The sequence below is a fragment of the Zonotrichia albicollis genome, chromosome 25 (genome assembly GCF_047830755.1).
Source record: "Zonotrichia albicollis isolate bZonAlb1 chromosome 25, bZonAlb1.hap1, whole genome shotgun sequence".
NCBI lineage: Eukaryota > Metazoa > Chordata > Aves > Passeriformes > Passerellidae > Zonotrichia > Zonotrichia albicollis.
The window spans coordinates 3,681,893-3,694,940 of NC_133843.1; the positions used below are offsets into that span (position 1 = coordinate 3,681,893).

At 64.1% G+C, this 13,048-nt stretch overlaps 1 protein-coding gene across 4 annotated transcripts; it reads right to left on the reverse strand.

Annotated features, from left to right (window-relative positions):
* Positions 1-164: 164 nt before the first annotated feature.
* Positions 165-11,363, reverse strand: PLEKHG5 (pleckstrin homology and RhoGEF domain containing G5). Of its 4 annotated transcripts, XM_074558627.1 has the most exons (22): positions 11,107-11,363; positions 9,320-9,396; positions 6,891-7,020; positions 6,621-6,723; positions 6,480-6,540; positions 6,279-6,370; positions 6,067-6,203; positions 5,842-5,990; positions 4,170-4,355; positions 3,830-4,000; positions 3,661-3,756; positions 3,529-3,579; positions 3,270-3,419; positions 3,082-3,192; positions 2,861-3,010; positions 2,648-2,785; positions 2,374-2,493; positions 2,140-2,272; positions 1,958-2,070; positions 1,724-1,878; positions 850-1,644; positions 165-755 (listed from the first exon to the last, which is right to left on the reverse strand). In XM_074558627.1, the coding sequence occupies exons 1-22, from the start codon at positions 11,237-11,239 to the stop codon at positions 746-748; spliced, it is 3,261 nt and encodes a 1,086-aa protein (XP_074414728.1). In that variant the 5' UTR covers positions 11,240-11,363; the 3' UTR covers positions 165-745. The 4 variants fall into 4 exon arrangements, with proteins under 4 accessions (XP_074414728.1, XP_074414731.1, XP_074414730.1 ...); XM_074558630.1 differs by lacking the exons at positions 9,320-9,396; positions 11,107-11,363 and adding an exon at positions 8,751-8,896; XM_074558629.1 differs by lacking the exons at positions 9,320-9,396; positions 11,107-11,363 and adding an exon at positions 7,759-7,839.
* Positions 11,364-13,048: the final 1,685 nt, after the last annotated feature.

Below are 13,048 nucleotides of genomic sequence, written 5' to 3' on the forward strand. Positions count from 1 at the left end.
CCCCACCCCAGGGCTCCATCCCCACCCCAAGCTCCAGAACAGGAGGCTGGAACTGGTCCCATTCCCTTTTTGTCTGTCCCCACGATGCACCCACCCAGGTGATGCCCAGCCTTGGGTGCTGCTGAAGCCAAAGGAAAGGAGAGGCAGACATGAGCGTGCACCAGCTGGTTTTATTGCTCAGCTGGGACGTGGAGTGCAGTTTAGCATGGGGGGGCAGCCGGGGCTTTGGCCGCCGTGCGTGTCCCACCGTGTCTCCCACACTCCAGCCCCAGGTGCTGCCATCCACTGCCAGCCCACAGGGCAAACCTGCCCCAGCCCCGCGCCATCCTCTCCTGCGCCCAGCCCCAGCCTCCTCCCTGCACTGCCCACAGCACCGTGCCACCGGCACCACGTCCCTCTCAGCACCTTCCCCGCTCACCACTGCCGACGTCGTCACCCCTTCCTCGCCTGCAAGAGCTGACCCTCAGTCTCCCACAGCCCCCCACAGCCCCAGGGCCCCCTGCCCGACAACTCTCGTGTCTGTGGACAGGGGGTTCAGCACAAGCCACGTGCCATGTCCAGCCCCCGCACCACCGTGCCCAGGACACGTCCTCGCCAAGGGGACTGCTCTGCATCCCCATCCATGTCCCCACCAGCGCGGCCTCCCAGTGCCTGCTCTGCCCGGCCCCGGCTTTACGCTACGGTTAGAAGCAGGAGAAGCTCCTTGGTACATCCGTGCATCTGTCCTTTTCCATGCCAGCGGCTCTCAGACCTCCCTGCAAGACACAGAGTGGGGAGAGATGCCTTCAGCACTGGAACTCGAGCCCTGGAAGGGCTGGGGACCCCCAGGAGCAGGCAGCCTGTGCTTACGAGGCCGTCAGCGTGGAGTTGAGCAGCAGCGTGGTCCGGATCCGGTACAGCTGCGCCAGAGTCAGCTTGCGGTGCTGCGCCGCCTGCGGGTCCGACAGGGTCCGGCGGGCAGGGGGCTGGGGGTCGCGCCTGAGCTCCCCCGGGAGGGATGCTGGGCTCTCCGCCGGCTCCTCTGGCTCTGAGAGCTCCGACGTGGAGCTGCCGCTGCTGCCGGGGGCAGCCTGAGGTGCGGGCTCTTGGCCAGTCCGGGGGGAGCCAGCACAGAGGTCAGAGAGGCTGCGGCTTTGGCTTAGGGGGCCTGGGGAAGTGGGGGACAGGAGCTGGGGCAAGCTGGCCTCCGACTTGGACTTGAGCACCCTGGCCGGGCACGGCAGGAGCTGCACGGGCGTCCGGCGGCGCAGGCGCGGCGAGGCCGGCCGTGGGGCGGGAGGGGCCGGGCAGGGCTCCTGCCCCTCCTCGGCCGTCCCCTCGGGCTGCTGGCCAAAGTCCCGCAGCGAGGCAGGGGAGAGCGTGCCATAGGCGCTGTCGATGGAGGACGAGCGGCAGCCGCTGCCTGGGGAGGCCACACCGTGGGGCAGGGGAACCGGCAGGGCGCCTGCAGGCAGCTCCTGCGTGGGGGTATCGGTGGAGGTGGGGGTCTCCACAGAGGTGCCAGTGCCGATGGAGGCGCTGGTGCTAACAGAGGAGCCATCCGAGGTGGAGCTGAAGGGTCCTGCGTCCCAGTCTGGGGAGGAGAGCTCGTCGCCCCCCTCTGCTGCCACCATGGCGAGTGTCTCGGTGGAGCCGTCGGAGGGGCTGTGGAGACAAGAAGGTGAGGTGAGGAGAGGCCTGTGCCAGACTGGGGCTGTGCAGGTCCCCCTCTCCTGCTGCCTACCACTGCTGTGAGTCCGGGCTGGCGCTGCTGTGGTGTAGGATGGTTGGTGAACTGGCAGCTGAAGTGCCACTCTCACCATCATCCTCCTCATCCTCCTCGTCCTCCTCCTCCTGCTCCTCCATGCGCCGGCGCTGCCGCAGCCTCTGCAGCAGGTTCTGGGATGGGGGGGTCATAGTGAGGAATGGGGGGTGCACAGGGAACCCACGGGTCCCTCACCCACCCGTGTGCCCTCACCTGGGCATTGCGCACTGCCTCGACCCAGCTGCGGCACAGCTGCCCGCTGCTCTGGAAGGTGTAGGCGGCCACAGCGCTGCCCAGCTCGTTCAGGTAGATGAGGAGGAAGGAGCCTGTGGGCAGGGGCTGTCAGCAGTGTCCAGGGACCTCCCTGTAGCCCCCCTCATGCCCAGTGCTCTCACCTGGGTCTCTGAGCTCCCGGCAAACAACTCTGTCCACCAGCAAGGGCTGCCGGATCACCTTGGTGCGCTCAGCCTTCTTGAAGGGCTTGGTGATGAGGAAGAGGTCGGTGAAGAGGAAGCAGTAGACGTCCATCTGGGGGTGAGAGTGGAGCCATGGGCACCAGTCGGTGCAGTGAGTGAGGGTGGGTGGGCAGGGGTTGGAACTGAGACCTCCCTGTCCCCTGCAGTCCTTACCTTGCTGTCTTTACCTTCCCGCATCCTCAGGCTGCCCTCGAGGAGGAGCTGCCGGGTGTCCTCCGGGGAGGTGCCGGGGATGGGGGCCGTCAGGTCCAGCCTCAGGAACTCCTTAAGCAGCTGCCAGAAACCCCCAGGGTCAGCATGGGGTAACATAACATGGTGCAGCATGGGGTGGCTTGGCACGAAGTGACATAGGGTGGCACAGCAGAGTGGCAGAGGGTGGCATTGAGTGCCATGGCATGAGATGGCAGCTCTACCATGTCCAGCCTACCTTGTCCACCTCATCTGTGCTGCCCTCCACCACCTCGTAGGCATCAATCCTGCTGAGGATGGCATCCAGGCGCTGCCGCTCCTGCCGCTGGCGCATCCGCGAGTTGACATCGTTGATGAAGCGCTCCACAGAGCTGATCTGTGCCAGGAGAGGTGGTGAGTTTGAGGGGCCAGGGGCCACCACCCCTGCTGCCCCCCACCTCTGATCCCTTACCATAGTGGTGATGGCATCCCGGGCACGTGGGTCATCCGTCTTCTTCAGGATGGACTTGAGGAGCAGCGGGTACTTGGTGAGGCGCTGGTGAGGTTTCACCAGCATGTCGCTCAGCTTCAGGCGGCTGCACTGCTCCTGCTTCTCGGCCCACTGTGGCACCCAGGCATTAGCACCAGCACCACCCCAGCCCTGCCCCCAGCCCCAGCCCAGCCTCTCCTTACCGTCACATAGGTGCGGAAGAGCTCGCTGTCCCGCAGCAGGGTCCGCATGTACTCCATGCAGCCCTCCTCCTCCATGCAATACCGCACGTAGGGCTTGAACAGGGACCCGAACTGGGGGACATGAGGTGGTCACCACACAGCACACGGCATGGCCTGGCTGCCCGCTGCGGCATGGCATCCCCACTTACCATCTTGAAGCCATCGAGGAAGTCAATGGGATCGAGCAGTGCCCCAGTCCGCCGCGCCTTGGCCAGCACTGGGGCCATGACGCTGCGCCACAGCTTGCAGTGCAGCTGGATGATCTCCCCAATGTTGCTGAAGAGCCGCTCGGCATCCACCTGTGGGGGTGAGGTGGACAGCGCTGGGGAATGGCACCTCCACCCTGCACATGGCGAGGCTGAGGACCCATCCATGAACACCCTGTCCAATGCAGCCCCCTCCACTCACCTCAGAGAGAAGCCCTGACTCCTGCAGGTTCACCAGGCAGGACAGAAAGAGCTGTGGGGAGGGAATGGAGAGGCAGTGAGCTGCAGCCACAGCCCCCAGCCCCAGCACAGTGCAGCAGCTGCCAAAACTCACATCAGTGATGACTTTGAGGTTCCGGATGTAGGTGGCCTCTGTGTGCAGCAGCTCCCAGATGGCTTCCTGCTGGTGGCACTGCCGGCGCGACAGGACCTGCCAGGCTGAGCGTCAGCGCCGTGCCAGGGCCTGGGCACAGCCCCTGAGGCTCCCCAGGCACTGTCCCTACCTCTGTGCCCTGGATGATCTGCTGCCAGCTGTCCTCCAGCGCCAGCCCAGCCTCGTCCCCATCCTCCTCCCAGGAGTCGCGGTCGAAGCGGAGCTGGGGCGGCAGCTTGGGCAGCCCGAAGGTGCTGTAGGCGTGCAGCCTGTTCACCAGCTGCTCCAGCTTCTCTGTCTCCTGGACAAAAGCAGGGCACAGAGCTGGGCGGAGGCCAGCGGGCATGTCCCATGGACCACCTCACCCTGCCTGTGGAACCGGGATCCTGAGCCCCAAGGGGACCCATCCCATGTCCCCAGCACAGCCACAGGCAGTCCCCACACCCCTCCCCTGCCTGCATCCCACCTACCCGCCCGAAGGAGCCCGTGCTGGTCCCGGAGCCAAAGAAGCCGCTGAAGCGGCTGGCAGCGCGGTTCTTCCAGGTGTCAGTGCCATTGGGGGGCAGAGAGCTGCTGCTGTGCAGGGCTGGCTCGGGGCTGGGGATGCTGCTGTCCCCCAGGAACTCTGTTATGTTCTTCCTCCGCCGTCCCGGAGCCTGCAATGAGGGCAGGCAGTGTCCCCAGGGTCAGTGCCAGCGCTGCGGCCAGGATGGGGACAGCGGCCTGGCTGACCTCGAGCACCGTGGGACAGACGGACACCCCGGGCAGTGGGGTCCCCCGGCCATGCTCCCCTGCCCGCACTGACCTGCCTACCTGCATCCCGGGGGTGCAGGGCCCCGGGGATGGAGGGCCCCGGGTGCTGCCTGGCCAAGCCCGGCCGGCCATGGACAAGTGGCCCCGGCAGCGGGGGGGCTCAGGGCATGCCGAGGGTCGCAGCACCCGCCCGGGCCGTCCGTCCAGCCGCACTCCCGGCTCGGACCACAGAGCCGGGGCCGGGCAGGCTGTGGCCGGGCTCCTCCGAAACAAAAGGAGGTGGGGCCAGCGCCGAAAACCTAATTTCCCTCCTCGGCAGATAAGCTACCAGAGCTGAACAATTCACCGGCGGAGATCAAAGCCCCCCGGCTGGTCGCAAGAGCTGGGTCACGGCCAAGCTGCTCCCGCCGCCCCGGGCAGCGCTGCAGCGGCTGCTCCCTGTGTGTCCCCGGGATGCGGCCGGGGCACAAAACGCAGCAGGGTCGGGGCACTCCGCCTGTCACCAAGCCTGGGAAGCGGCATGCTGCTGCCACTGCCCCGCCACGCCCGCAGAGCCAGGCGGGAAGAGCTGCCACGGGCACCATTGCCATTACTCACTGTGCTGTCGCTTCTCCAGACGCCCCGGCTGTCCCCAGCCCCATCGCCTCGGGGCCACTTGGGACCCGCCTGGTCCCAGGAAGGAGATAGGGACCAAGACCGCCATAGAGGTGCCCGGTTGCCCTCCTGTCCCCTGGCCCTGCTGGAGCCTTGCCGGTCCTGCAGCCAGGCGTCGTAGTGCTGGACACGGGTGGCCACTAGCCCTGGCCAGGCAGCCAGGTTGCCGCCCTCAGGGCCTGCTGGCACAGCACCAAGCACCGTGTCCCCCTGGCGGGACCCTGCAGAGCTTCTCCCTTCAGGCCTGGCGCCCTGCTCCCATGGGAGCGACGCCCAGCCCGGTCCCACGCCTTATCTGGGGCCAAGGTCCACGGGGCAGGACAGAGCTGCTGTGCTCAGCAGCTGCCAGCAGCTGAGAGGAGGGAGGGCTGGTGGCCAGGGCGAGTCCCAGGGCCAGGGTGAGTCCCAGGGCTGGGGTGGCACCGAGTGGCAGCAAACACTGGGGGCCCCAGGGCTCTTGTTTGCCTTTGCCTTGGTGCCAGCCTACACCTGGCACAGCCAAAGGGCTGGTGCTGCTGCTTGAGCAGCCAGACTGCCCTGGTGGAGCCAGCACAGCACAGCACAGCCAGTATGGCACAGCCAGGAGAAAAAGTGGGTCCTGGGGACTCCAGGGAGTTCTTCAACCCACACTATACAGGACCCATCTTCACCAGAGAGAATGGCTATGGGGGAGATCACACATTCTGTCATCCCATCCCCAATTCCTCCCTTCCCAGAGCTAGCACTGGCACTCACCAGGCTCTCAGTGCCCTCCCGGCGTCCTGGCAGTGGCTCCAGCACCGGCCCAAGGAATGCAGCGCTGCTGGCAGGGTGCAGGATGGGCAGGCTGGCTGACCGGGCATCTCGCACTGCCTGCTCCACCTTCAGCTCATCCCCGGGCTTGGCTGTGGGAGCATCACCTTGTCAGTGTCCCCTGGGAGCTCTGGAGCAGCCAGGCCTCCCTCGGGGCCCCCTCAGCACCTTTCACCCTCAGGTAGTGTCCCCCGAAGCGATAGGCCTCGAACTGCAGCGACAGCGGTGTGTGTGACTGGTCCAGGTAGATATCCACCTTGCCCAGCTCAATGGCCTTCCTCTCAAAGACTGGCAGCAGCACTTCCCTGCAGGACACCAGCCCCACATTTTTCTCTGCATCTGTCCCCACATTGTCCCTTGTTCTCTCCCCATAGACTCACCCCAGCGACTTCTTCTTCACAGCTGGCACGATCTCTGCCTCGATGTCGATGCTGAGGTCAAACTTCAAGGTGAAGCACTCCTTGCTGGGGTCCTGGGGGCAGGGGGCAGCTGCTTGCCCAGGGATCCCTCCCTCCCTCCCTCCCTCCAGGGCCATCCTGCTGCCCTGCCGGGTTCCCCAGGGAGAGGAGCTGGTGCCTTACGTCCGTGTGTCTGCGCCAAGCCTTCTTCTTGGGCAGCTTCAGCGCTGAGCTCCTGCGCTCCCTGCGGGCACAGGGAGGGCAGGGTGATGGGGGTGCCACGGGTTGGGGCTGCCTACGGGCTGTGCAGGGCTGGGGGCTCACCCTCTGCTCTCTGCCGGACCCTCCTCCTCCTCCTCCACATCAGAGGCAGGGCTGGTGCGCGGGGGGCACGAACGCGTGGACATGTTGCGGGCCAGGATGGAGCCTGCAAAGGGGCACCGGGCTGGGCTCTGACAGCTCCCCCAGCCCCGTGCTGGCTCCCGCTGCACCCCACTCCCATCCCTGAGCTGCACCAGCCCTAAGTGCACTCCCTCACTCCCATCCCATCCCACAGCAGCAAGGGCAGCTGTGGCACAGCTGGCTCGGGCTCACCTTGCGGGGACAGGTCGAAGCGGATGTGGCCATCGAAGTGCATGGCGCCATGGAGGCGGCCATCGCAGAGCTCACACAGGCTGAGGGGGCCGCTGGGGCTCAGCTGCCGGCACTCGGCGTGGTGGCATTCCTGCGGGGACGTGTCCATCAGGCAGGGCCTGCCCGCTGTGGTGTGTTCACAGGAGGGATGGGCAGCACCACAGGCAGCAGGGCACCCTCTGCCACCACACTGTTCACAGGGAATGCTGAATGCAGAGCGGGCACAGGGAAAGAAGCATGATCAGGACATGGCCGTGTGGCAGTGGGTGCTGTAAGCGGGTGATGACAATGACACGGGGGGTTCTGCCCCACAGAGCCCCTCCCTGCTCCACCCCGATGAGCAGAGACCCTGGGACACCTGCACATGCCGAGGCCTGGACAGGGAGCTGCGGGACAGTCACCTGCACCGTGGCACCAGCCCCTCAGCAGAGACCCGTGAGGCCGCCCTGGCACCCCCAGCCCCTTTGTGCTGACGAGAGCCGTGTCCCCGCGGCAGGACGGAGGAAGCGAGCGTCTGCAGGCAAACAATGCTCCAAGCCGGCGGGTTTCCTCCGATTGTGTGCGGCCACGACCGCGGCCCCAGCCCCTCCAGGCATTCACAGCGGGTTATTTTTAAACCCCCGGCCAGGCCCCCAGCACAGTGCACTGCCTGTGTTCTCTGGCCAGTGCCCTTCTCACTGGGGCTCCTTCTGGCCCCGCTCCTGGGGATGGTGGTGCCGCCGCCCACTGCACCGCTGACACATCCCCATCCCTGTGTGGGACGCCCAGCGCCCCCCTGCCCGCGGAGGGTGCGAGGGTGAGGGGAGGAGGCGGCCCCGCCCGGGCTTGCCTGCAGAACTCCGCGCTGCTGCTGCGGGGAGGAAGCGCCTGTGCAGCTCCAGCCGCCCCCACTTCCTGCCCTCCTTCCTCCCGGCGCTGCTGAGGTCAGCGCTGACGCGCTCCCACCACCCGCGCTCTCTCCGAGGGGCCGCTGCTCCCTCTGCAGCACCCCCTGCCATCCACCGGTGCCCTATCGCGGGCCTCGACACGGCCTCAGGACACCCTGTACCCTCAGCCCTCCTCCGCTGCCACCGTGCGTCCCACAGCGTGGCCATCGTGACACCTGTCACAAGCACATTTTGTGAAAAATCCTTTCCTTAAGATTTTTTCTCCTGAGAAGCCAAGAGGGCTCAATAACAAAATGTAAACGATGGTTATCTGCTGCTGTGGAATGCAACAAGTAGATCTGTGATTAGTCTCATGTAGCTGTTTCTAATTAATGGCCAATCACAGTCAGCTAGCTCGGACTCTCTATCCCAGACACAAGCCTTTGTTATTCATTCCTTCTTTTTCTACTCTTAGCTAGCCTTCTGATGAAATCCTTTCTTCTATTCCTTTAGTATAGCTTTAATATAATATATATAATAAAATAATAAATCAAGCCTTCTGAAACACGGAGTCAGATCCTCATCTCTTCCCTCATCCTCAGACCCCTGTGAACACGGTCAGACACCTGCAAGTGGGAGTATGCCCACAGCTGGCGCCCATTCACTGAGATCCCCTGGGATGTCTGGCAGCCGCCCCAGAGGGATGCACAGGGGGCTCCTCATGCCCCCTGTGCCAGCAGCTCATCCCCGGACTCATCCCCACAGGAGGGGCCAGGTGGAATGGCCAAACCCCTCTGCCCACCCCGGGATCAGCTCCTGATCCCAGCCCCACGGAACTCCCAGCACATGTCCCTCAGCAGGTGCCTCACAAAGCGAGGGGGATCACGATCCTGCCCCGTGGCACGGCAGGATGAGCCCCCAGCCCGGCCAGCTCCCCCTGCCCACCCCCCGCTACCTGCCAGGCCCCATCAGGGCTCGGGTGACAGCGGCGGGGTGGCCTCAGTCGCTCCCGGCAGTGCCAGCCGCGCTCCTGGGCAGCTGCAGCCCAGTGCCACGTGTGCCCCAGCAGCAGCGGCCCTGCCAGCCCGCCGTGCAAACAGAGCACCGGCACACCCCCGGTGCTGTGCTGCCTGCTGCGCCGGGGACACCGCCCGCGGCCCCGCGCTGCAGCCCCGGGAACGCGCTGCGAGCCTGGGCGTGGGTCCGGCCCTGCTCCGTACGGCCAGAGGGAGAGAAAGGACCCTAAATCTGCCCTGGCTTCACGTTAGCGAGTGGAGAACAGACGGGCTGTAGAGGATTAGCCCAAATCACGGCAGCTCGGGGAAACGCGTAAACCTCCGCTGTGCTGGTAAATGCCAGCAGGACCCTGACCCCAGCCGGGAATGCACACCCGGCACGGCAGGCCAGGAGCTGCTGATCAGGACAGGGGCCCTGCAGGGAGCGGCAGGTTGGGCAGAGCTGTCCGCTGCCCCTTCTCACCCCCAAGACCCCGGGCAGCAGCTGCCCCCACCCCGCAGGACCCACCTTGGCCGCCCTCCTCTCTCCGGCGCAGTCGGGATTCTGGCAGTGCAGCACTGTCTCCTCTTCTGGGCACGGCTCGGCTGTGGAGAGAGCAGCGTCAGTGCCTGGGTGCCGTGCTGAGCCCCCTCCGGGTCCGTGTTGAGGCCCCCACACCGGGAATCCCGGGTTTCAGAGCTCGGCAAAGCACTCGGGCTCAGCCCGCCCCACAGCTCGTCCAGGGGAATGAAGCCCCAAGAGCCAGCGATGCCACGGGGACAGAATCCGGCACCTCCTGCTCAGCACCCCAGGGTACAGGATGAGGACACGGACCTGCCCCAGCTCCCCTTGGGCTGGCACAGCGTGGGGCTGCAGCAGCAGCACTAAATCTGCCGCTGTCAGCCCCCAACGAGGCTTAGGAGCCACTTTAAGCTTTGACAGTTAAATCGGCCTTAGGGACAAATCCTATTTTGAAGGCTTTTGTTATGTGTCGAACCTAATCGTTTAAAAATAACAGACTCGGGGCTGCTCGCAGCGGCAAACGAGCAGAACAGACACCCTCTGGCTGGACAGCCCCGCTGCAGGCAGGGATGCACCGTTGGGAAGCTGCTGCCAAGGATGTGGAAAGGCCAGATGGCACGGCTCTGCCACAATGGCACGGCTCTACCAGGTGGCATGGCTATTACACCAGCCCAGCGGCACAGGGACTTCCCTGCCGCACCGCTTCCATCTCCCGCATCCTTCCTGCCAACAAAAACAGCATCCACGCCGAGCAGAGCGAGACCGCGGCCAAGGCCGGGGTTAGAAGCAGTCTGCGGGATAAAACAGTCTGCTTTTTGAGGCAGCACTGAAAAAAAATGCTGCTTCTGCCTGGAGAGGGGGAAGCAACTCGGGATGGTGCTGGTTGCTCAAGCTCCCATCTGGGAGGCGATCCCAAGGCTGCTGTGGCACCATGGGCGCTGCTGGATGCAGGAGTAGCCGGGCAGGGCTCAACTCGTTGCCCTCCGGGAGCCGGGCTAGGAACCGGGCCGGGAGCCGGGCTCGGAGCCGGGCCGGGCGCTGCCCCCGCGGCAGGAGCACAATGAGGCCTCTGTCCCCGCGGCCGTCCCGCAGCGCCCGCCGAGCTGGGCCGGCCCCCGCCCCCCGCCGCTGCCGTTTCACTTGACCTATCGGGAATAATAACGGAAACAAATAAGAAATTCTTTCATGCACCCAAGGGAAAGTTTCCCAAACTCACCAAAAACTAGAGGCTGGCCGAAGCGGCCGGCGGTGCCAGGGATCAGCCCCGCAGCACGGCCAGAGCCGCGTGGCCGCTCCCAAAATCCGACCCTGCCCGCGGGTCACTCATGCACCAGGGCTGGGACACGCGGGCTGGGAGCTCCTGAAGGGAGCCCCGCTTTGGGGCAGGGGCAGGAGCGTGTCCGGGTCCCCACCAGACACTTCGAGGGCTGCAGGAGAGATCCTGTCTCCATCAGCTCCTCTCCCCGCCCGGTCGCCTCCTCCTTCTCCTGCTGCGGGCTATGCTATCACAGCCGGCGCTCCCGGTGACGGCAAACGAGTTTTGAAACCGGATCGTCCTTGCTGCAGAGAGCACGGCAGCGGCAGCCGGCTGCTTCAAACGCCCGGGGGGAGCGGCGCCGGTGGCACGGGCAGCTTGCTGAGCGCTCCCCAGCTGCACCTGCAGCATTCCCACGGCATCCCGGCCGCACCAGCAGCTTCTCCCAACCCCTCACCCTCCTCACCAGGGCTGGAGGCTTTGGGAGACCACGCTCAGCCACAGCCTGCTGGTTGCCCAAAGCCCCCCAGCCACCTACCCCCGAGCTCCTCGCTGACATCCAGGCTGGAGCTCCAGGAGAAGCGCTCCACTGCCCCGTACTCCAGCCCCGCCAGGCCGGGCGGCAAAGCCTCCAGCTCGTAGGCACCCCGCTTCCTCCAGTACAGAAACATCCTGGGCTTGCGGCCGGGGAGCCCCCCGCAGCCGTGCCCGCCCCGACGGGGCCACCGGTGGGACTAACGGAGGGAGACCGGCTCTGGCTTTAAGAGTGGGTCCCGGTCTCTGGACAAGCGGTGCATTGACGCCGCCGGCGGGAGCCGCGGGGCGGCCGAGGGTGCTGCTGGAGGCTGCCCAGCGCCCGCGCGGGGGGCGCACAAAGGGCCTTTCTTCAGCCTCCTACAGACATTGCACAAATTTCACTTTCCACCGTCTATGGAAGACATTCGGCCACGGAGACAAGACGTGCTTGTGATGGAAAGAATCAGCATTAAGAAGGGGGCTGTTTGGCGGCTCTGCCGTCCGGCCGGCTTTTGAGGGGGCAGGAATGCACCGCCCCGAGCTCCGGTTGTATCCCTGCAGCCGTGGGCACACGGGGGCCCCCAGCCCGCCCGCAGAGGGAAAACTGATATTCCGGGGGATTTTCCTCCTGCTAATCCAAGAAAGCACCAGATAGGGCTTAAACCCCACAAAGACAACAAAAGATGGCACCTTCATGCTGCCCCATGCAAAACTGCCTGGCCAAGACCATCCCAGCCTCCAAATTCATCACAGCATCTCCTCCCAGAGGCACCAGGTGCTTCTCAGAGTTTTGTTGCTTCTAGGCACCCTTTGCCAGAAATTCCATCATAAATCGCTGCTACAAAGGTAACAGATGCCAAAGTATTGCAAAATTAATCCTGCTTGATTTAGTGCATCCTTAATATTTTAAGTGCTGTCACAGATTTCCCATTGATTACGGAACAGTGTTCTTGTAGGTGGAATGCTTCACCAGGGTTTATGCTCCAAAACCTCAGCCTCCCTGTTCTCCCTCCTCCCCTCAGGGAGCATGAAAATCAGTGAGGTTCCCCTTTCCTGAGGATGCAGCATCTACCTCTGGGTCCCAGCAGGCACTGGCACCTTGCACCACCACCACCCCTGAAATGCCCCAAACCAAGCTTGCAGCTCAGCACACAGGTTACTCACTTGTCCCCGGCTCCAAGGGATGGAGCCACCCTGGGATCCATTGCCCTCAGGCAGGTGAGGTGGACGCTGGCTGCAGGTGACATCAAGGGGGATGCTTGGCCACAGTGCTTTTAGTGTTGGGCATCTCCCACACCCTTTGCCTCTCTTACCTTTCCTGAAGCTTTTTCCACCTACTCCCTCGTGACTTGAACTCCCATCTCACCCAGCCTGGGATGTTCCCCCTGGATGCACCATGGCCCCTTTATTTATTTTAGCCACTGTTCAGGCCACAGTGCTGGCCAACTTCTCCCTTTGCTGCCAGACCCAGCCATATGGGGATAATTAGGCTTGGATTAAGTTTAACTCTTTACAAGGCTGCAACACTGCACAGGCCCTTGCAGCTCTTCTCCAGCTCTGTCCCCTCCTCACCTCTCATCCCAGTTTGTTTGTTTACAGCTGCTCGCTCCTGGAGTTCTAGGAAATCTCTTCCCAAACCAGATAAAAGCAGTTTTGCAGATTACTCACACCCACAGCAGCCACCGGCCAAAAAGATCTGGCCCCAAGTGCACCACACTCCTCCTTCCTCCACAGACCTGGCCCAGGGGATTTGAACAGGCTCTGGGCTCAGGGGACTGCAGACTGCAGGGCTGGGCTGAGGCAGAGCCATGCCTCATTTTGCAGGAGCTGCTGTTAGAAGCCAGGTTACTTTTGCAGTCACAGATCTGGGAAGAGCCCAGCATGCTGGTATTATCCATAAAGAATACTTTTTCCCCAAAATGTCCTCAACTTGACCCAAGGCACTCAGTCCTGTGCAACTCCCA

Coding starts and splice junctions, on each gene's coding strand:
- PLEKHG5 (XM_074558627.1), bottom strand. CDS start 11,239: ATGTTTCTGTACTGGAGGAAGCGGGGTGCCTACGAGCTGGAGGCTTTG. Junction 3,757..3,829: donor AGATCATCCAGGGCACAGAG/GTAGGGACAGTG, acceptor TCAGCCTGGCAG/GTCCTGTCGCGCCGGCAGTG. Junction 3,011..3,081: donor TCTTCCGCACCTATGTGACG/GTAAGGAGAGGC, acceptor TGGGTGCCACAG/TGGGCCGAGAAGCAGGAGCA.